General features: G+C 43.6%; 2 protein-coding genes across 3 annotated transcripts in view; one reads left to right on the top strand and one right to left on the bottom strand.

Annotated features, from left to right (window-relative positions):
- The window catches only part of col4a5 (collagen, type IV, alpha 5 (Alport syndrome)), an 87,134-nt gene extending 79,515 nt beyond the window's left edge, over positions 1 to 7,619 (bottom strand). Inside the window, exon 1 of the mRNA XM_079491002.1 lies at positions 7,305 to 7,619. Within this exon, the coding sequence (XP_079347128.1) occupies positions 7,305 to 7,397 (93 nt within the window). The 5' untranslated portion in view covers positions 7,398 to 7,619. The remainder of the gene's footprint in view (positions 1 to 7,304) is intronic.
- A 5,340-nt stretch (positions 7,620 to 12,959) lies between these two features.
- The window catches only part of col4a6 (collagen, type IV, alpha 6), a 200,112-nt gene continuing 188,454 nt past the window's right edge, over positions 12,960 to 24,617 (top strand). For both annotated transcript variants that reach the window (XM_079491001.1, XM_079491000.1), the window contains exons 1-3: positions 12,960 to 13,065; positions 13,260 to 13,401; positions 13,572 to 13,626. In XM_079491001.1, the coding sequence (XP_079347127.1) occupies positions 13,391 to 13,401; positions 13,572 to 13,626 (66 nt within the window). In that variant the 5' untranslated portion in view covers positions 12,960 to 13,065; positions 13,260 to 13,390. The remainder of the gene's footprint in view (positions 13,066 to 13,259; positions 13,402 to 13,571; positions 13,627 to 24,617) is intronic.

The following is a 24,617-nucleotide window of genomic DNA, read 5'->3' as shown; positions in this document are numbered from 1 at the left end:
TTCCAGGGACCCCCCAGAAGCCAATATTTTAGTTTCGCTCTGAAATATATATTCAAATATTTGCGCCACATTTTCACGACTTTTCAAAAATAGCAGACCTACAAGCTCATAGCGCGCCACTCGGTGGGCGCGCTATGAGCTTGTAGATCTGCTATTTTTTCAATAGCTAAAGCATAACATAACGCTTAAAACACCAAATGGGGTTCCCGCGCCCCAAAATGGCTTAATGGAAGTTTGGTGCTGAGGCATGTCGACATGATGTCGTTCACTGACGAGAACAATGCCTACAGCTACAGTTTGCAGTTCCTTATAATTAATAGCCTTACCGATACCACAAAACAATTCTGTGCATGCCCAGCGAGGGAGCCCGGCAGCACAGAGACATTAAAGCATGCATAATCTTACCTTTTGGTTGGAAGAGAGAGCGCTGGAGAGGTGAGGTGAGCTCACGTTAAAACTTTGACTTGCCGGGGGGCATACTTAGTTTAGACTAGTCATTGGTTAGACATGGGTTAAGGTTAGGTTAGGTGTGCTGCCCCGTGGGGAGGTTAGGTTTAGGGTGAGGGTTTGAGATAGGTTGTAGTTGTAGGACTAATGACTGGTCTATAACCAATGACTAGTCTAAACCACAAACTGTCTAAACTAAGTACTGCACCCGACTTGCCGACTTGCAAAGTGCAAACACGCTGATGCCATTCAATAATGTGGACTTCCATTTTTTTATATAATTAGCTCTAGTAGTGACTGTCAGTCTGCTGTTTATATCTGTCAGTCAAGACCGTCATGTTTGTGAAACATAGATTGCATGCATATAGGCATACAAGCGCAAGCTGCGCAATACATGCTCTATTTCGACTATATATATATAGGCTGTACTTTTTTTTTATATTGCTGACGAATGTTGTTGACATAGCCTACATATTTTATTTGAGGTTTTGGGGACTGTTCATTGATTCAGTCATGAAGACTAAAGCATTCTAAATACATATACACATGCCTTGATCACTGGTACGGGTGCCCTCCGAGCTGACGAGGAAATGAGCGGAATGTACGACCAACGTCCGCCAACGTCACTGACGGCCAAGTTCAAATGATGAATTCCACGCGTAACGTGGGAATGCTCGTAAATGTCTGTACGCTCACGATATGAGCGATAACGGCGTTGTGAATCTGGCCCTGAGAGTGTACAAGTGACCAAATATACAGACAGACAGACAGACAGACAGACAGACAGACAGACAGACAGACAGACAGACAGACAGACAGACAGACAGACAGACAGACAGACATGTGATTTTGAGGGTCCTTGACATGAAAACGTTTGAGAAACTTTGAGAAGACATTTTAACTGTCCTACATGAGTGTCCTCAGGCCAGGTGAGACGGGCAGGGAGTGGACACACACACACACACACACACACACACACACACACACACACACACACACACACACACACACACACCTTCCGTTGTGCATGAAGGTATACGTATATAGATAGGTGTGTGTGTGTGTGTGTGTGTGTGTGTGTGTGTGTGTGTGTGTGTGTGTGTGTGTGTGTGTGTGTGTGTGTGTGTGTGTGTGTGTGTGTGTGTGTGTGTGTGTGTGTGTGAGAGAGAGAGAGATATCCATCAGTCTTTAGCCAGGTGAAGGAGTTCATCTGTAATGGACACCTAGAGGTTTCCTTTGAACCTGTCATAGCCCACAGAACACACACAACACACGTATGCACGTGTGCACACACACACACACACACACACACACACACACACACACACACACACACACACACACACACACACACACACACAAAGGGCATAATGGTTATGAATCAGTCAGGTATAGTATATGTAGCCTCAAGATAATATAAAAAAGGCATCAAAGCGAATGCATCTCATGTGCATGATGTGTGTGACTGTGCACATACACTATATGTACTAGTGTGTGTGTCAATGCGTGCGTGCGTGCGTGCGTGTTGTGTGTGTGTGTGTGAGTGTACGTACCCACATGTGGATGTCCCTGTCTATAGTACTGTGAACATACATTGCCTACTGTAACTCAGTCTAAGCCCTCACAGAAACCGGCCGACCCAGTTGTCTTTCTTTATTTAGAATCCGGAATAATAATTTGTCTGATTCACGCCGGCCCAACTGTGTTACTACATTTGTCTTAATTAATTAAGTCTGTTCTGTTTCCCAGGAGGAATTCTAACTAAGTGACTGTGTGTGCTGCCATGTTTATATTGTCCACTAGAGGGACTTGGTGAGAGGGAATCAAATTAAATATACTAGTGGGTATATGTACTTAAAGTACCAAAAGTAAAAGTATTCATAATGAATAACGTCCCATTTCAGGTTTTTCGAATGTATAAAACTCTATTTTAAATAGCAAGATCAAAAGCTCACAATGTGTTGTTATGTTTTCAGTATACTTGAGTAAATGCAGTTAATGCACTTAGTTACTTATTTGGTGTTTTATGTTTTATGTTTTATGCATGAAGACGCGGTGCCGACACAGGATGGAGGGATGATGGAGGGATGATGGAGGGATGATGACAGAAAGAGATGGAGACAGTGTGAGGGATAGGAAGGAAGGAAGGAAGGAAGGAAGGAAGGAAGGAAGGAAGGAAGGAAGGAAGGAAGGAAGGAAGAAAGGAAGGAAGGAAGGAAGAGGGAATTGAAGGAGACACCACATTAATCACTCATAAAATCCTCAGTTGTTGTTTTGTTACCCATAGAGGGAAACACACACACACACACACACACACACACACACACACACACACACACACACACACACACACACACACACACACACACACACACACACACACACACACACACACACACACACACACAGCTCCATCCCTCACTCTGTATCTGTCTTTCATTTCTCCTGTATAAACGTGCGTTCGTCTCCTCTCCTCTGTTCACCGCCTTCGTTCCTTCCTGGTCTGCCCCCGCCCGCGTCTCTCCTCCTACACATTCTCCTCCCTCTCTCTCTCCCCTATCCTATCCTCGTCCTTCACCCTTTTCCTTTTAGGACGTATTCTCCTCCGCCTGTCTCGCTCTGCTCTTCTCCCTCCCTCTCGCTGTCTCCTCCTCTTGCCCTGCAGTGCTATAGTCCAACTTGTTCATGTTGTAGTACAGTAAGTCACCGTCGCAGTGCGCTGTATAAGCTTGTAGATCTGCTGTTTTCAAATGGCCAATGCAATGAATGCATTATATGATTAACCCATTTTGACCTGAGATCAGATTATAAAAATGTCTTCTACATCCTGACAGTTTTCTGAAAAAGCTATGTTTCTATGTCAGTCGTTCTTCGGTTTTTCAAAAATAGCTAAAGCATAACATAATGCTAACACCAAAAGGGTTAAAGGGGTTTCAAATGATTTTGACGCGATATTAACAACTTTTGCCGGCAGGGACGCCCTTATTAGGGACCTCTTGGTGGGCGGACACCACTTTGAGAAGCACCGCTCTAGCCACATCTCCCCCCACTCTTTTCTCTTTACCTCCTTTCACCTCTCCCCCCCAACCCCATATACGCTGTCCAAGCGGGGGCCGTCCAGCAGTATATATGCCACATTCCAGAGCGGACAGCGGAATACCAGCCCCCCCACCACCACCCCCACGCCCCCCGGTAGCCAATCGGGAGCCCCCTGAGTGAGTCCCGTCATTCCCTTGGCTGCGCTGCTGGCTTTAGAACTCAACGACAACAATGACGGGGCTCATTCACAAGTACCAGGCTGTAACATTCCACGCATGCGGTTACAACCTGTATACGCCGCTATACCTATCGCACGCACGCACGCACGCACGCACGCACGCACACACGCACACACACACACACACACACACACACACACACACACACACACACAGCACACAGAACTTCACACAAACCTTGGGGTGGATTTCGTCACCGTCTGGCTGCAACCTTGTATCTCCATATTTCATCTTATTTCATATATATATAATATATATATATATATATATATATATATATATATATATAGGGTATATAAAAAACTAATGCCCTATTTACAAACTGATGCAACGCATTGTGAGCTTGTAGATCTGCTATTATCAAATGATCGAAATGTATACAGGGCAAAAGTGGTCACTGTATGTTCTGTAATAATACTGTAATCAAAACCTACAAAGTAACTAGTAACTAAAGTTTTCAAATAAATGTAGTTGAGTAAAAGTACAATATTTGCCTCTGAGATGTAGTGGAGTAGAAGTAAAAGTACTGGAAATTGGAAATACTCAAGTAAAGTATAAATAACTCAAAATTGTACTTAAGTACAGTACTTAAGTTGCTTTCCACCACTGCCGTTTTGGACACCTGAGAGCGGCGATTTGTAGCAACATATTGGGGTCGGTTTTGACACCAGAAGGACATCTCTCTTCTCAGCATCTTGATAAAGAATTGAAAAATGCTAAGAGATGGAGGTTTTAATGTTTCCATTGTGTGTTATCAACAACCACCAGTGTCGAATGTCAACTCGGGGTTGATCTGTGATCTGTCTCTAAGTTCTGTCTTCTGCTGCTGTTGTTTTTAATGAATGAATCTTATGGGAGACATTCAGTAACTGCATGGCAGATGATAATTATTGAAAAACGAAAAAAAAAAAAAAAAATCTGAATCACACTGATGATTCCCAATTGAAACATGTGTGGTACTAACAGGCAACTCATAACCTATGCAGCATGCAGTTAGCAAGTTCCACAAAACATTAACAACAGGAGTTATCATTCCTTCACGCTCGCACACGCGCACACACACACACACACACACACACACACACACACACACACACACACACACACACACACACACACACACACACACACACACACACACACACATTCCCTTATCAACCAGGAAGATCTGTAGACATTGACAATGAAGGTGCATGATAGCAACTTAGTTCTCCTTATTTGTACACAGATTACAGACAGATAGTGTGCTATGGAAGTTAGACACAAAGTATTATATTCAATGAAAGCATTGGTCAGGATTTATACCTATATGAGGAGGTAATGGAAAACATTTACACAAAAGCTTGCCGGAATGATATTCTGTTAGGGGTTCACAAACTTTTTCCGGCTGTGCGCCCCCTGTTAGCTCCAGACCTAGCTGACACACCCCTACATGGAAATTAAACATATATTTTGTATATGCAACAGAAATATTATTCGAAATTGTCCGCCTGCATATGCTGCATGAGCTATATAGACATAAATTTCCTATATGTGCATATCCATATATATGCACCTACTGTATGAACCTGAATATGGCATATATTCTGCATATACTTGCCATATATTGGCATAATATTTTCATATATTTAAAAAAAAACACCATAGCACCACCATTAGCCTTTTCATGTCACGCACCCCCTAGAAGGCGCTCGCGCACCACAGAGGGTGCAGTTTGGGAATCCCTGATATGTTAGTGCTTCTCAAATGTTTTAGTTCAAAGATGCCGATAACTCGGAAGTGTGTATATAGGCGACAAATGGAACCGGGTCCATTTGGTTCCATGCACGCTCTCAGAGTTACAGACCATTTGGAAACCCCTCGTGGAACCCCAAGGAGGGTCCCTGGACCCCACTTTGAGAACCACACTGCTCTATTCCATCATGTGATCATCCTGAACCATTATAGGCTATACTAAACTCCTGAATGAACATGCCTTGCAGTGGGCGTGGCCACCCGAATCAACATGTTAACCACGCCTCATGAATAATGTAAGTGTGAGTGTGAATATTCATGAGGAGGGGCAGCCAATCAACGTACAATTGTAATATTACATGGAAAAACGAAGATGCTTTCAAAGTTTTCTTCGAAACCACTCTCTCTCTCTCTCTCCCTCTCTCTCTCTCTCTCTCCTCCCCTGATTTATGAGTTTGACTCCGTGGATGAACCTATAAACACCACGTTTGATTACACAGCTGCGTTGTTTAGCAAACATTAATGTAAACTTTTCGTGTGTCAGTATATTCCTCCTAGCTAGCTGCTTGGATGCGCCGTCCATGTTGTACAAGTGATGTATACAGACAGACAGACTGGGAAAGGTCTACTCTAAACTCTAAAAGCAATAACAGTCAGCAACCTCCCTCCTTCCTGTGTGCAACTCTCCAAGTTTCTCTCAAATGCTAAAGCGAGTTTTTAAGCCCATTAACTGAACAACAGTCAGTCAGTGATGGATAAAGTGTGCGTATACTCGTGCACTCTGCTGTAATGTTTATCTGCAGTGCGCGGCCAGAATGAATCAATTAACGATTACGATTATGAATCCTGTGTGAGACGATTATGTGTAACCTATAACACGGCCTAATAACTTGCTGTGTCAAAGTGCTGCATCTTACTGACGTGCGCTAGGCTACAACACACCTGCGGAATGGACGACACAAAGCTATAGTTAAAAGCAAATAATATGATGACAGGAGGACGGCTCTTCCAACCCCCATATTTGTTTTCTCTCTTTCTTTCACGCGTGTGACACATGCTTGCAGAGGAAACGTGTGCCAGTGTGCCGCTAACAAACACAAACATGACGAAAAGAATCAAAGAGAAGCTAGCGCAAAGATGTTACAAATGAATATGTATCGGCCGAATAAAAAAAGATCAACGCGTCGCTGATAAATAATAATAACGCCGATTATCACTTCAGTCCGTCCGTTAACAGACCCGATTCCCCCGCGCACTTGATTTGTGCCAAAGTAAAAAGATGGCACCGGTTCTTTTTTAGCCGGCATGTTCCTACAGGTTGACTTGTCTCCTGTCCTGTCCCGGGCTGCTGCGTGCAGCACGTATACAGCAACACACGGCATCGGATCTCCGCTTTCCACGCAGCACTGAGACGCTAAAGCCCCCAGTGAGAGAGAGAGAGAGAGAGACTGCTGGGTGCGTACCTACCTACCGGTGCTATAGCAAGCCCTGGGCTGGGGCGACTAGTTGTAGAAACGCGCAAATAACGCGTTTATAATAAGACTTGTGCGGGTGGCTATTATTCCCCCACTGCAATACAATCTCAAACTGCAAAACGTGATTATTCTTAAGAGCTGCGTGTAAAAAACACTTGCCTCTAAACTCGCCATTCCCTATTTAGCTATAAACTCCCGACAAGTCAAACGGAGCGTAGTTGCGAGACTACGAGACACGGCCCCGGTTTTTGAAAACTACGCGTCCGGGCTCCGTAGCGTGCGCCTTTTCCCCCCTTTGGTAACGTGGTGGTGGGGTTAACGTTTAAATAACAGTGATTATAATGTCTGGAAATGCAAAATGCCAACTTACCGCAGACTCTGCCTGTTGGACCGCGATACACAGGGCTAGGAACAGCAGCAGCCCCGCGGCGAGGTGTCGCGCACTCTTCAAGCTCTGATTCATCTTCTTTTCTGCACGAAATCACTGCCCGAATCCGCCCTGCCCGATGAGGAGAAACACTGGCTAAAAACTACTCGGCACTCGCAGTCGGTGTTGCAGGACGCATTCCCCCCACAACAAGTGTGCAATAAAAAAAATAATAAAGTAAGAAAAAGCCCCGTCTGCTGTGATAGAGAGCTGCTCCTAGGCGGAGTAGAGCTGTGTGGAGGACTGTAATGCTGTCCGGGCTGGTGCTAGCAGCGCTGTCTTCTGCACAGTCCTGGAAAACTTTTTCTCTCCTCGACTTGCGAACCTGCCTAGCCGGAACTACTTCCCACCCCCGGCGCAAAGATTCCGCCGCACTGACTGACTGACTGACACTTGCTATATGGAGCAGCCAGGCAGGGCATGCAGGGCAGGCGCACCACCACAGCAAGAAATAAATGTTAAAAGAAAGAAAAGAGACAAAATAAAAACACAAATAATACTCCAGGAGAGTTTATAACTTAGTATGTGCGCAAGCTTTCCACGCTGCTGTTACGCTTTTCCAGATTCAACTGGGTTTTGTGAGCGCAGGTTGTTGGAACCTGTGCATTGGCGGATTGATCATGGTACCTTCTCGGGGTGTGATAAGGTTATTTTTTTTCCAATGCCCCAGGCTACAAGAAAAAAGGTTTGACATTAAACCTTTATTTGACATTTTCTGTAGGCCCATGTCCTGGCACGTTGCATTCCTCTCGCATTATTAAAGGTCAGATATTTGCTTTTTGTGACAATTGACAGAAAGGTGCTTCGGGGAGAAATGAGAGGAGGGGGGAAAAAATGAATGAACAATTTTACTGGATTACCCATGCCCTTTACAGGGCAGGAGACTTAAGTGTGTGCATTAGTCCATCACGTCTGGTCTATGACAGTAAAAGACTATACCAGAAAATAAAACCCCATATATTCAGGTTGTAGCCTATCTAGAATGCACATTCTTCTGAATTCTGGTATGGTAGGCCTATGTTGTAATTAAGCTATTGATGGACAGTTGACATTATAAGATCTATATGGTCATACATGTTTTTCGTGACATTCACTATTGTTGCCCTACAGCAGGGGTGCCCAAAAGGTAGATTGTGATCTACCAGTAGATCACAAAGGCTCAGCCAGGTGGACCACATGACATGCTCCTAAAAATATGTATAATTTAAAATAAAAAAAATAAAATGTCCTATTCCAGGACATTTGTAAAGCCAGGGCCGCTATTCCAAAGCCCCCTCAGGTATACATTTATAAACTATTTTCAGTAATGAGAATACGTTTTTGGTGGGTAGATCTAGTTGACCTGGTCATTTTGAAAGTAGCTCTCAATTAAAAAAACAGGCGGGCACCCCTGCCCTACAGTATATGATTCAGAACAAATAAAAGGCTGTATAAAAATAACAAAATAAATCCTAAATACTCAGTAAGCGGGGAAACTGCAATGGAACTGGAACCCATGGTAATTCCCCCTATATAGGACCCTAAATCTAAGAACCTTTAGTGACAAAATACTTTACTGTCTGTAGAGATAACAAGACAGCCATTCTAATGTTCCGTGATAATGGTGAAAATCCGCTGGAACCCTCTCAAGAAGCCCATATAGTCCCTGGATCCCATTAAGAAGCACGTATACTGCTCTGGAATAGTGGTCCCAAACCTTTATAGGCCTATATATATAATATATAAATGACCCCCAAATTAGGGTCCCATTTGAAAAGAGTTTGTGGCAAGGACCCCATAAGAGAGGTTGTTGTTAGATTATACTACTTTATATAGGCCTACATAATTCTACAACCAGGAGGGGAGATAACACTGGAGAGAATGAAACCTGGTCTAAATTCTATATACATTCTCTCAGTAGACTAAAGTCTATAGCATGGGTGAAATAATAGTGAAATTAAACTGTTCCTCATTTTGCTCGGGAGTCGGGACCCCTGGAACCCTCCCAAGGACTTCTCAAATAAGCTACCAACTGCAACAATAGGCTACTATTAATATAGGCTCTTATTCAAAGAGGTTTCAAATTTAGCCCAAAAGGCTGGCTAATCTGCGAAATGACCTTGAGTTCAGAAATCCTATTAATACTTTACACGGTGATAATAAGGCAGACATTACATTGAAGTGAGTAAATGTTAAGTTGTTGAGTTATCTTGTCTATATAGTCTAGAGCATGCACACTTTGCTTAATGTACAATGAAGGCCTATACCATGGCAGCACATCTAAGAAAGCTTTCAGACATCCAATATCAACATTTCAAAGTCTGCTAAATACTTGCATCTGTTGGTGTGTGGTCACTCAGGACATCTATCTTCATATGAGCACCGCGCTCGGACTATAGGTGCGCCACCCGTTCAAAACATATCAAAATAAAGGGTAGTGGGTCGCACACACCAAGACTGTATAGTTCAAATAGTTTATTTCATATTTGAAACCGTTTCGGCTATCCAGCCTTCATCAGTGTCTTCATCAGCCACACTGATGAAGGCTGGATAGCCGAAACGTTTGTCCTTGGTTTCAAATATGAAATAAACTATTTGAACTACCGGTATACAATCTTTATCTACCCTTTATTTTTATACACTCAGGACATCTGCAATAATCGTGTAGGCTACTAAGTGTGCTTATGACTATATGAAAGAGGACCCATGCAGGATAGAATCTTGAGGAACTCCACAGCTAAGGGCTTCATGAGGCAACACTTAAAACATTATTAAAACGTACAGTATATCTGTATTTCCCTCATAAGATTCATATTGAATATTCATATTCATTCATTCAGGAAATATCACCTGGGCACGGAGCCGACTGTTGACTATGTTATGGTCTACTGCTTGCTTGGATAATAATAAACTTGGAACTTTAGCCAATTATAATGGTTGAACTTTGAAGTCATACAAGCACGGTCGCCCCAAAATATGCTCTCCCCGGATCAAATCCATCGCCACCAGGTATTCCTAAACAGAACCTGAGTAAAACTATATGCCTAAACTTAACCGTATTACTAAATGTAAAGGTATACGGTCATCTACGACGTCATTTTCTCTATCCAGCAATTCCAGCTTGCAGATTTGTGGGAGTTAAACTGCCATGGAACATTGGAGTCAATGAGGGCCAGGTGGACTAACTTATAGAACACTATTTCAACTTCAACCTTTGTGGAATATACTCTGCCCAGGAAAATAAAAGTAGACATGTTACACATTCGTTCTTCTGCTGTGTTGCTTTTCGACGTGTACACTGTATACGTTTATTGAGCTATCTAAACTTTAGATTCTAAAGAGCACAAAGTAAGTTTCTGAACGTGACGCAAGTATCGCAAGACTGCCACTAGGCTCGACTTGGCTCGGCTCCGGTCTCACCCAAATACAGTGAAATAGCACGGATTGGCATTGCCGTACATACATGCCCAGAAAACCCCAAAATCTGTACATATTACGCTGAAATCCTCCCCATAGACTGTGACGGAGGGCCGGGGCGCCGTCTCTACTGAACTTGAGCCGCGAGAGACACCACTGAGCGCGCTAAAGCGCACAAGTTGCCGTGTCGAACATTGTGAAGTTCGGTAGAGCTGACTCAGCCCCGTCCGAGTTGTAACCCAATAGCACAGAATCGTAACTATTGTCAAACCCGATCTCACCTAAACACGGTGAAATAGCACGGATTGGCAATTCTGTACATACAATACTAGTGAAAGCCACGCCTCCGTCGTGGTCAAAACAGTAGTATATAATGGATGTTGGGGTTTTCTAGGGGTGTATGTACGGAATTGCCAATCCATGCTATTTCACCGTTTTTGGGTGAGATCGGGTTTGCCCGACAACCAAATCTTGCGATACTGCCTGAGCTAGAAACGATGCATATACGGTACCGCTGTATAGACACAGTGTGCACATTGAATAACAAGGTTAGAAAACTACCTGTGATATGTCTTCTTTTATATTTCCTGAACCGATTAACTGACGATGGTCCCAATCGTTCAGATAGTGTTTGTTCACAAGCTGGTCCAGCCAATGTATTTCACCAAACTTCCGGATGCAGTTTTTCCTCCCATGCCCATCAATGACACCTGACTGAACTGTGGACTGACTGTATAACTTCTTCTACTTCTTCTAGGGCGGCGGTGGCTCAGGGGTAGAGTGGCTGGATGGATGGTAACCGCAAGGTTGCCTGTTCTAACCCAGGCTCCCCCAGAGTTAGTGTCGAAGTGTCCTTGAGCAAGACACTGAACCCCAAATTGCTCCCGATGTGCTGGCTATAGTGCCTTGCATGGTTTCTTCCGCCATCGGTGTATGAATGTGTGTGTGAATGGGTGAATTGATGCACAATCTATGTAAAGCGCCTTGGATAAAGGCGCTATATAAATGCACCATTTACCATTTCTATCATACCCTTGAATTTAACCTCAGTAAAACTATGCCTAATCCTAAACTTACTCCTAATCTTAACCTCAGTGAAACAAATACAAGAATACCAGAACTGCTGCGGGGGCGAGCGGTCTGGATACCGATGTGATCAACATTTTAATAAAGACAATACTAAAGTGAAACACAAAAACACAACATATGCCAACATTGTTCCAAGAAGTATATTCGTATACAGCTTCTGTAAGTTTAAAATGGAAACCCCACGAGAGTTTTGTAGGCCTATGTTTGCAATTAATCTCTCTTTGCTATTTTTCCATGCATGGGAATAATGCTAACAATATTGTATGCCTTTTCTCTGGTTCAACTTAGGCTATATTACTTTGTATTTAGGCAATTGATCTATTACTGTTCACCAATGCTTTGATAACAGAATATCAAGCAATTCAAGAAAAATAAAATTACATTAGTATGCATAAAACAAAATAAGTTGTGTTTTAAAGGAAATATACGAGTGGCAGCAGACCCGCAGTTTTCTGGAAGTTTGTTCCAGATACAGTTCCAGAACATTTATCTTTCGTTGTAGGGACAGAAATTAGGCCTTTCCCAGATGACCTGCAGAGGTCTGGATGGTTCACGATGCCACACAAGATATAAATCGCTCATAACTTCGAAACCTTCGTTTTGTGCACGTGTGTGTGTGTTTTGATTGATTTATACTTTATTATTAAACAGTTTGCCGAAAAAAGCACACGAAAGTAGGCCTACAGTTCATATAAGGTCTGCTAAGAGGATTTTAAACCCAAGAAAGGCTATATGGCAGTTGACCCTGATGAAAGCCCATGCAGGTCGAAAACACGTTGGTCGTGTTTTTAACCCTTAATTGTTTTTCATATTTAATTAATTAATGACATAAAGGATTTTTTTCTACTTCAACTGGACAGAGCTGCCTTTGGGACCCTCTTTTAAACTCGCCACCTTATATATCCTTCCACAGTGACATTGACTCAAGGTATAGAACTTTTTACGAACTCTTGTGCAAAGCCCATAGCTTGTTTCCATTGGGGTCCTAGTTCATACTCACGCGTGTGTGTGTGTGTGTGTGTGTGTGTGTGTGTGTGTGTGTGTCGCGCGCGCACACTCTGAACTGCTGGCAACAAGTAGTGCCACGATAGGTACTGACAGGGTGCGTTGGTTGGCCCCTCCCCTCCAGCTCCTCTCGTATGCTGCAGAACAGTCAGGGCGCCTGAGAGAGCTCTGACCGGGACAGCAGCGCTTTGAATTGCCCCACTGAAACCCTTTGGTGAGTTGGAACATATAATAAACCTTCTCGTTCCGTCTGTTATAGCGCACAGGGGGGAAAGGGAAACGACAAAACACAGCCGAATTGACGTTACGAATCGTAGCGAATACATTTGTTTTTGGAGGAAAAGGGTGTACTCGTTGACAAGAACTACTTTCTCTCTCTCTCTGTGTTTCTCTCCTCCGGTGGTTTAGGTGAGAAGCGGCGCTTGGAGCCGTCGATGAGCCGCCTGTGAGGTGCACACCAGCGGCTTGTGAAGAACCTGCGTTCCCCCCTAGACTAGAGCTCACCAAGAAGACACCACGACACAGCCGAGGGAGACAACATGAAGCTTTCGTAAGTTTGCATATGATAAAAAACTTTTTTTAAACATTAACGTTGTTTCTAAATGTTGCCTTTGCTACGACTTTCGAGACACTTGTTTCTTTTATATTATTGTTTTAAACCCGTCTTCATGGACGCATGAGTGTCGCTGTTTTAAGTGTTTATTTCTTCCTCCCCGGCAGGGTCTGTGTGATAGCCGTGCTGGCCGTGCTGCTGCTGGCGGAGAGTACACACGGAGTAAGTCACATTTTATTTTGTTTATCGTTTCGCTACTTCAGAAATGAAGTGGCTCTCCACTTTGGTTTATTGCATTTTGTTGGTGCGGTATTGGTAAGAATGACCACATTGCACTTTAAAAAAAATCGCTGCATGCATGTGTCGCGCGCAACGTTTCATTGACTCAGGAGGAAATACAAAAAAATATATATTAGTTGATTGAAATCAGTTGGTACTACTACTGGGAAGGGAAGACTAGCCTACTCCAAAGTTTCTGCTTAAAATCGAACGCTATTTATTGTGTTTAGGATAGGCTAAAATTGAAGTCTCGGTATTCTAATCTAGAAGCCGAAATATGTTGCGCAGACGCTCGTTCTGTCTCTCATTCCAACACAAGACACTAGCCGGGCTCTCTTGCACGGTGCACCCTCCGGTGCAGGGCAGGCAGGCAGCGCCGAGACAGACTCCAACATGCATGCTGCCTGCATACATGCCTGCCTGCCTGCCTCGCTGCAACATTTTATTATAGACCGCAAGCCTTCAGGAACACGCCGGTGCGTCTTTGGAATGTTTTTGCATTGCATTGTGGTACTGTATTTTACAGTGGCAATATTATTGTGCGACTTTATATCACTTATAGAAAATAGAAACCTGAAATTGTTGTATTTTCCAGAGCTAATGAGAGGAATTAGCATTTTTTTGGAAACGCACACAGACACTATTTTATGCTTAGCTCAAGGCTATAAAAGTATGGAGTATGGACAGCTCATTCAAGTGGGCCCGCTCTGAATCGTATGCAGCGCTAACCCCGCCCCCTCGTTGAATATTCACAAGATCATTATTATTATGGAAGCATGTGCTTTTTTTAGACCACACCTAAGAAATCACCATCATCAGACAGTAAACCTGGACGAGTCTCATACCTGTTGCTCTACGTTAGGGGCTGGAGGCCTTGTAATTTCAACATATTTACCTCATTTTAAATGTAAACTTGATTTCCATGTCATAATGTTCTCCCACTCAGGCTTTTATTTTTTATTTTTTATTGTTTATCATGAATAGACTATATGAGCTATAGGCCTAGGCTACATGTACACTGGCATGGTTCAATTTGAAGTATACATCTATTTGTTGTTCTATTTCATTACTCTTAACTTAACTCTTATTTTAGGTGTATTTTTCAGCTATAACTGCAGATGTGTGATTATGCCAATACTTTGGTGATGTTAATTATGTGTTAATTGTCTGTTAATACCTTAGTTAAATACAATATTGAATTGCGTACTGTTGTATATCCTCATTGTAAAATGCTTTCCCGATGGTACTATTTTTCCGCGCTAATTTGTATTTAGTGTTCATTACACCTGAGGTAGGCTATATTATTTGCAATCCATGTTCTACAACCCCTGCTTACTCTGCAAATGGCCACTCATACATACCAAAATCAGAATGTAATGCAGGAGGCATCTGAAGCAAAATAACACTTTGTTGGCACATCCTCCTCGCGTTGGCTCTCCCGATTGATTGTCTGACTCGGTCTTGTCACTCGGTCAACAGTAACACTTGTATGCGATTTCCCTCAAGCATTCGGCCTCAAAACCCCACCCCGGTCATTGTGATATTGTTTGAGTGCGCAGAGTGATCATGGAGGGTTGGCGGGATGGGGTTGGGGGGGGGGAGGCTCAGGTTGTAACCTTTTCCGTCCACCAGTCTACAGCTCGCCAACACGGACGGTATGCTTAATGCTTATTGATGTGGTTGATGTGGCTCGCATGGGTGAGCCTCATACATAAACCTTTAGTCCTTGCTGTCAGCGCGCCTGCCCTGTTCCCGAATCTGAAGTCCTGCACATATGTACGATGTACAGTACACAGGATATTGGGTGAATCAAAATCGGCGCCCCTCAAAACATTGGCTTGGGAATGACATGCACATCTTTTGATTGATTGATTGATTGAATACTTTATTAACAATATTGTTAACAGTGCAGGTAGTACAGTCAAAAGTTATTCTAAAAGTACAACACAAAAAGCCCCAGGGGCTTGTTTCCATTGTGGTCCATTCTCGATTCATCTTGAACACGTTGATCAGCCTGGTGGTATTGCACCCTCAACCCTCCACATAGAGTAATAATTAGAATGTGAATTCAGCACTTTGGAGGATGTCATCGAAGGTGTTAATGTGCCTTGCTTAAATACGATCAACTACATTTCGCCCTCAAAGCCCTACCACTGAGCTACACTGGGAATCAACCCCCTAACCTGGCAGCGTTGACGCCTTGCTCAACCCACTGAGTTTACACAGGGGATATAACCCCTGACCCCATGGCAGTGATAATGCCTTGCTCAAACCATTGAGGTATACCTAAGGAATTCAACCCCTAACCCCGGCATGTGTGTTCATGTCTTGTTCAACGCATTGAGTTACGCAGGGAATTAAACCCTTAACCCTGGTGTTAATGCCTTGCTCAATCCATTCATTTACTCGGGAATTAAACCCCTAACCTTGGCGATGACTGCTGATCACAGTGGTTCTCAAACATTTCCGTGTGAAGGACCCCCAAAATTGATATATATTTAGACGCGGACCTATATTTGAAAATATTTTGTGGCAGGAAACCCCATAAGATCACAATCAAAACCTTTTTGAAAATAGCAGATCTACAAGCTCAGTCGCATCAGCTTGTAGACCCCACTTTGAGAAGCGCTGATCTGGCAGACGGACATGGACGGAAGGCTTTAAACCTTCATTGACTGGAGTCCCCCAGGGCTTTATACTATATACTACCCCCCCCCCCCCCCCTTGCCTTTAAACATCTGTTCTTTTCACAGATTGTTTCCCCCAGAATAGGGACACCGGGGTTCATGTGGTTAATGTCACCCAGTGGCTGTCAGTGCTCCCTGGCAGTCAAATGGAACACGACCCATCAAGATGAATTCACTTGATCTCCCACCTTCCATTTTCTTATTGTTCACGTGGTTTGTGTGTGTGCGCGTACATGTGAGTGTGTGCCTGCCTGTGCACGTCGGGGGTCAGTGTCTAGTGGGTGTATGTGTGAGTGAGTGACAAATTAATGACTTCACTGGGTGGGCTACAAAATGCTGGGTCATGGTGACCAAGGTAACCGGGCTGTTGATCTTTGCTGTGGTTTAGCGTTCACTGGACCTGCCGCGCGTGCACGTAAATCAATTCCACTATTCATGTTTTTTCTTTTTTAAAGTATAACGTTATTAAATTATGTAAGTTATTACATATATCATATAGCTGCACCATTTGCACTTTTTGTTTACGAAGCCCAAGAGCCAAACAGAAATGTACGTTTTGTTCATAACGACAGAAACCCAACCCCCCAGCCCCCCCCCCTCTCTCCCTATCCTCTTACATGCTACCGTATGATGATAACGGGCCCTATAATTCTTCTAGGGTTATCAGCAGATATGACCCCCCCCCCCACACACACACACACACACACACACACCTACCTCTTATCCTATCTCTCACCCTAAATAAAAAGAGATGACAGTTTAGGCAGTTTTACAGGGACGTTTATTGAGACATAGTTTTACCGTGTAGTAAAAAGTAATATGTCACTGATACACTGTGGGGCTTTCATAGGGAAGCATACATTGAATGTCATATGTCGTGATATGACATATGACATTGATTGATGGCACCCGGAGGCATTTACTGCAGAACTCGGTGCCATACATTAATAGTTAATGAGGATTATGAATAATGCTTTCTTCATATTTCACTCGAACTTCACATTGCCTGTTGCTTAGACACCCACTGTAGAGTTTCACTAGTTTGTTGTATAGTCTGGTGCAGTTCATACTGTGGTATTTCAGAACACGCACGCACGCACGCACGCACGCACGCACACACACACGCAACCACACGCACACACAGAGACCGAAGAAAAACTAGTGTAATGACAGATGCAGCTGTTGGCACCAGGCAAACTTCACACACAGGAGAGGAGAGCAGTGTAGAGGAGAGGACGATGGAGGGAGGACAGCCCTGTACAGGAAAAGAGAGGAAGGAGCCAAAAGTTGTGTAGATAAACAGTATATTATATAGTTTTTGTTACGTTCTGTACCTCAAGACGCCATGAACTGGGTGAAACTGTACCTATACAAAATGAAGATCCCAGATGTTTTTATTTTATTCATTGTTTTACCCAGGTATAGCGTTATTCCTATATGCACGACCGTTGAAATGGTATGTCAGTGAGAAGTACTGAGAACTCCCTCATGCAAGGCATGGCAGTGTGAATGACTAGACAGCACAATGTTTAGTGTGTGAGAGAAATGGGCCCCCATGCTTTCGCTGTGCGCGTGTCCGTGCGTGCGTGCGCGCGTGCGTCTGTATGATGTGACTGTGACCGTACATTTCCACAAATCATGAATGTCAGAATGCTCTCTCTCTCTGTCTCTCTCTCTCATACGTAAGTGGGTGAATTCCAGCAGATCCTGGTAGGACATGTTGTAGGACATGTCACTCCTCCCTCTAGGCTGTTTTTTCTTATCCCTGGGGGAGATTTCAGATGTCATACCAGCAACAGTAGTTCAGGTTCACTGAAACGTAACGGTCAAGAACCAAACCAAGATAAATAAAACGCATAAAAAAACCCGAATTAAGATCAAGCATCTAGCATCCTCCTCATCCTAACCCTCCGCAACCACCTCCTCCAGACCGTCAAGTTTATCACAATGAGTGCCATCTGGTGGACAAATGTGGTGGCGCTTTAGGCGATGAGAAGCAATTTTAGTATGATGACGTGCATCCGGTTTGTCGCCATCTTGGATGCTAATCGCAATAGCGCCAATGCTAGCGAGCTAAGGCGAGGAACATTTTGCTCCGGAAAACGGCAATATTCCAATCGCGATCACCGGAAAAATCAGAAATGACCTCCAAACATCGCCGATCTGATCGACATCACGTACAGCGCCGTATTTTCCAAGAAAAGAGTGTGGAAAGGCCGTGGCTGATACGGAAGCTAATGGAGTTGGTCGCGCAGACGCAGTGCAGGCGAGACCCTATAGCAACCGTGGCTAGCAACTGGAAAATGTGTTAACCCATTTTGGGGCGGGAACCCCTTTTGGTATTAGCATTATGTTATGCTTTAGCTGTTGAAAAATAGCAGATCTACAAGCTCATAGCGCGCCACCGAGTGGCGCGCTACGAGCTTGTAGGTCTGCTATTTTTGAAAAATCGAAGAACGACTGACATAGAAACGTAGCTTTTTCAGAAAACTGTCAGGATGTAGAAGACATTTTTAGAATCTGATCTCAGGTCAAAACGGGTTAACTGCCCAACTGCAGACCTACCACCAGCTTGTTCACTTGGTTAGCATCCCTGTGTATTGATGTTGCCTCCCCCGGCATGCCACAGCAAAGCAGCGAAGGACACTTTGTGTATAATCGCTCTATCTACCCCCCCTAAACTTCCATCGCTCCATCCTCTGCTGCTGTAAGCCAGGCAGCTCTTCACTTAATTTGTGGTTTGCTTTTGATTTGCGAGCAGTTCTCTCTCTCCCCCCAGGGTATTCCTGTGTGTGTGTGTGTGTGTGTGTTTGTTATGCGTGTGTGTGTGTGTGTGTGTGTGTGTGTGTGGTCGTTAATCTGGGGACAGTTTTTTTAATTTACTGTCTTCAAGAGTTAGGGTTTGGGGTTAATTTACTGTCTTCAAGAGTTAGGGTTTGGGGTTAATTTACTGACTTCAAGAGTTAGGGTTTGGGGTGAGAGTGATGACTTTCGTGATTTGTGCGTGCGTGCATGCGTGTGCGAGCATCTATTTTCCCCATAAATTAGCATGACATCTGTAATTCTGCACCGTGTGTGTGTGTGTGTGTGTGTGTGTGTGTGTGTGTGTGTGTGTGTGTGTGTGTGTGTGTGTGTGTGTGTGTGTGTGTGTGTGTGTGTGTGTGTGTGTGTGTGTGTGTGTGTGTGTGTGTGTGTGTGTGTGTGTGTGTGTGTGTGTGTGTGTGTGTGTGTGTGTCTGACAATTGTCTTGTGTTTTTGCTAAATTTTGATATTGGTGAAAAGGAGAAGAGCGGCCTCCTAGGAAAATATATTCTCACAATGTTCACAAATAGGATAGTTAAACCACTGCTCTGTGTGTGTGTGTGTGTGTGTGTGTGTGTGTGTGTGTGTGTGTGTGTTTGATCTCCGTGTGTCATGTTGTTCTGTCCAGTCAGTGGTCCAGGCCAGATGTCTCTGTCCCTTCACTCTTTCATCCCTGCATCTCTCTCTCTCTCTCTCTCTCTCTCTCTCTGTCGCTCTCTGTCTGTCTCTCTCTCTCCCTTCCATTTTTCCAATTCATTGATTGTTTTCTAAGCTGGAGTGATTTCCTTTGTCTCCTCTCCTCACTCTCGTTTCATTTTCACCGTCCCTCTTAACCACTTAAACCCTAGTGATCTAGTATTCCTAGTGAAGAGTTGCAGCTGTACTTGGTACGCTCTTTTATCACTCCACACATGTGGGTCAGGAAAGGTTAATACCTTCTTCCTCTGCTCCCTCCATCCATGACCCCCAAAATCACCCTCATGAGAGTCATCACATAACTCACTTCTCCTCCTCCTCATATCTCTCTCTGTCTCTCTCTGTCTCTCTCTGTCTCTCTCTCTCTCTGTCTCTCTTTTGTGTGTGTGCAGCACTGTGTGTGCATGTGCGTGTGAGAGAGAGCGAAAACATGCATGTGCGTGCGTGATTTCAGCTTTTCACCTCTGCATAGCACACACTATCCGTGCATTTCTCTCTATGTGTGTGTGTGTGAGTGTGTGTGTGTGTGTGTGTGTGTGTGTGTGTGTGTGTGTGTGTGTGTGCGTGCATACCAGTCTACCTGCAGGTGGGATGAAAGATAATCTTGATCCAGGGTTTCCATTGGGAAATACCCCAGACTTTACACACACACACACACACACACACACACACACACACACACACACACACACACACACACACACACACACACACACACAGAGAGAGAGAGTTAAATGTGCGCTCAGGGGTTTCTACTGTGTAGCTTCTCATCCATTTCTACCTGAAGCGCCGGTATAGTGTTCTGCACCACAACAAGTCAGATCCCTGTATGCGGATGAGCGGATCCCGCACGCGTGAGAGAGAGAACGGTGCAGCCGTGCGAAGCTTGTTAACCTGCCACTCTTGGAGGCTTTGGATGCTCACCTGTTGAACGCTCACCTATAACGACATGCTCAGAACGGGAACGCTGGGGGGGTTCATGTGGATAAAAACGCCAAGTACATGCAACAAGCCGACTTTTCTTCCCAAAGGTTGTAATAGGTCAGATGGAATTATACCCTTGAGAAACTGTACATACAAGGCAGTGCTACAGTTGACGACATGCAGCTTCAAATTAAACTTTAAAATGTCAGGGAATCGTCTTTTTTTATTATGGAGGAATGTGGAGGAGTCCGATCCCGACTTGTTTCAGGTTGACCTATACCGTATTTAGCGTAATCCACCTGGAATCCCAGTTTAAGCCCTCGAGGAGCTGTACAGTTGGAGGCCATCGATATTGTCCTTTTCTTTTTGCTGAGGTTTGCGTGATCTGCGCAAAACCCCTTTTGGTGTTTTAAACATGTTATAATTTAGCTATTGAAAAATAGCAGACCTACAAGCTCGTAGCGCGCCACCGAGTGGCGCGCTACGAGCTTGTAGGTCTGCTATTTTTGAAAAATCGTGAAAATATTTATTTCAGAAAACTGGAGGATTTAGAAGGATTTGGAAGTTTTGAGGTCGGGCCTAAATGGGTCAAATGATAAGGGACAATATTGGTGGCACCCAACTGTACATACAGGCAGTGCTACAGTTGACGACGTACAGCTTCAAATGAAACTTTGAATGTCAGGGAATTGTCTTTGAGTAATTTCTGACCTCATATTCTCCCGCGGCTGCTATTATGGAGGAATGTGGAGGAGTCCGATCCCGACTTGTTTCAGGTTGACCTATACCATATTAGCGTAATCCACCTGGAATCCCAGTTTAAGCCCTTGAGGAGCTGTATCTGCAGAAACACGAGAAATGACGACGAAAAACGATATTCCATAGAGAATATGCAAAACAGGAATGAGGCACTGTAAGGGCCTTTCATCGTAGACACCCCTCCCCGTTTTTTATGCAAGAGCTTCGGGGGTACCGTGGACGACAATATGATCAATCTTTTACAAAGTGTCTTCTGAACTTTGTCGGATTTTTTTGTAATGTGCACTTTATTGTATGATTTTGTACTTTTGTAAAGGGTATTATCGAACCGTGATTCATATAGTTTACAAAAAATATCTCTTATCACTAACCCGTTCAATCCGGGAAAGCATCTGTGACATTAAATGTTTTTAGTAAACGGTAGTTCTCCAAAATCGCAGATATACAATCTCACAGCATTACACTTGCAGTGATGTAAATAGGTGTTCAATGTAATGAGTCCCGGGATGCAGGAATGGTCTTTTAGAAATGAGTCCCAGGGACATTTTATGAGTCCCACTTCAACGACATTAGGAGTCATATTTTGCCATTTGTACAAATTGCAGCATTTAACTCCCATTTCATTTTATATGGTTATAATGTGGTTATACTCATGTAAAAACGGTAGAAGAAATTATTATTATATAACTAAAGCTAGCAAAATAAACTAGAATAAAAAACAGTACAGTAGTACAGTAGTGCATCCCGTGGATGCAGAGGTCGTTGTTTTATTGCGTCCCTTAACTATAAACTGAGTTTTGGGATGCAAAATGCACCCTATTTTAATCTCTGCACTTGTCAATGTTTGAAAAGGTATGAATGATTTTGAACACAAATCTCTCTTCTGTTGATCCCTGTTACAAAACCTTTTCGAAAGGGAACTAGTGATTTTAGACAGCATTTGTGGACTCGGTCTCATCCTCTCAGGACTTAAATAATGGGTTACGCATAAGCCCTACATACTTGGCAAATAGCAATCATCTATTTTCTAAAAGAACAAAAATCTTCTGAGCATTTGCCCAGCATAGGGAAGCTATTGTTAATGTGCTTAAAGACTGAATCCTTATTGACAAGGTTATCATCAGTGGGTGAAAATTGACATTTAAGAAAGGAAGCCAACTATCGGCGAGGCTTACAGTTAAGTGATATGTACATTTTGTTTGAGTGACAGTGACCTTTTTGCGTTGGCATGCAGCGGTTTCTCTGCATGAGCCGTCGATGTACTTCTAATGGAAGTCATGCATTCCGACCTTTGCTTACAGTACAAACTGAGATTTGCGAAAAGACATCAAAGAAGTCACTTTTGAAGGGCATGTCGACATAATAACTGTTGACTGATGCTACCTCCGAGGTGTATTGCTGCTTCTCCTAGGGTTAGGGATCTCGGCTTCTCTATCAACCAGGGTCACGTCACTCACGTGTCTTTTTATGTCCATGTCTGGACAATCTCCTGTACCTCTGTCGAGTCTCTCGTCTCACAATGAGTCTGTGAATCGGGTTTAAGAGTCATCCATGACAGTGGGTTTCAACCCTTTTCATATCGAGGTTCATTATTTATTCGACATTTGAGCCACGGAACCACCATTTGATGAGATTTAGCCTTGCAGATCCAAGTCTTTGAATATTTTGTTATATATATATATCGTTGGATAAGATTTTGTCCACAATATCATCCATGCTGTATTGATGTGGTAGCATAGGAGAGATAACAGGCAAATGCTGATCAAAATAAAAAGATCTTCTACATTCACTAATTGTAGACTTCTTGTAAATTAAGTAATTTACATGAACTCTATCATTTAGCTGGGGACCACCTGGAAACCCCCTCAAGGACCACTGGTGGTCCCCGGACCACTGGTTGAGAACCTCTGATCTATTACAAATCGTGTGTGTGTGTGCGTGTGCGTGCACTGTGAGCGTGTGTGTGTGTGTGTGTGTGCGCACTGTGAGCGCGTGTGTGTGTGTGTGTGTACACTGTGAGCGTGCGCGCTGGTGCTTGCTTTGCTGAACATTTCGAAAGCAAAGAAAGTGACTGATTTGGAAATAGCAGAGGGCTCATCTGTCTCTGCCTCTCTCACTGTCTTGTAATTGGCTCGTCAAAATAAGTTCTGTGTTGTTGCACCGAAGGAATGATGAACGTGCATCTTGTGCATTCACACATTCCTTTGGCGTTACATTTCCCATTCCATCGGTTGTTGTGCACCCTCCTGGTCCTTCTTGTGTTGTGTGTGTGTGTGTGTGTGTGTGTGTTCCAAATCCCGGCATGCGTTCCAGATCCTTGTGTGTGTGTGTGTCTTGCCAGTCTAAACAGTGCACGTGTCACTGGGATGATCGGTTGCAACGATAATCCTCGTTTGTCTTGGAACGCTGTGAGCATTCTACACCTGTTGCGTATACGTCGTACATACATGCCAATCTAGTGATTATCCCATTTAGGGCCTGACGTCGAAATAAAGAAAATGTTCGCTCTGAAAGAATATATATTCAATGATGTGTGCCGCATTTTCACGATTTTTCAAAAAATAGCAGATCTACAAGTTCATAGCGCGCCACTGGCTTGTAGATCTGCTATTTTTCAATAGCTAAAGTATAACATAATGCTTAGTTAAAACACCAAAAGGGGTTCCCGTCCAGAATGGATTATACTGTATAGTGAAGATAATGTATAGCTGTGTGGGGCCATGTGATTACATTTATTATGAGTCACACAAAAACACACACATGTAGTAGAAAATACAAATTAACATGTAATTGACTCCATCTATTTAAGTTGAAGGAATGCGTGTTGTTGCAGACATATGTACACTACATATATAATGTAGCTTTTAGTGGCTGAACAGTGACTTTGTCGTGCAACGTTGAAAGTGGAAAGACCACAATACAAGTAAAGGGAAGACTTTCAAAGTCTTTCAAAATGCATTATCATGACTACAAGTGATCTGTAAACAACTACCTCCCACACACCTCCTACACACACACACACACACGCGCACACAGTGCCACGCACACACACACACCGTTCAGTTC

Source organism: Electrona antarctica, assembly GCF_951216825.1.
Source record: "Electrona antarctica genome assembly, chromosome: 21".
In the NCBI taxonomy this organism is placed as follows: domain Eukaryota; kingdom Metazoa; phylum Chordata; class Actinopteri; order Myctophiformes; family Myctophidae; genus Electrona; species Electrona antarctica.
The sequence above is the reverse complement of the archived record's forward strand: the minus strand, read 5'-3'. Positions and strand labels throughout refer to the sequence as shown.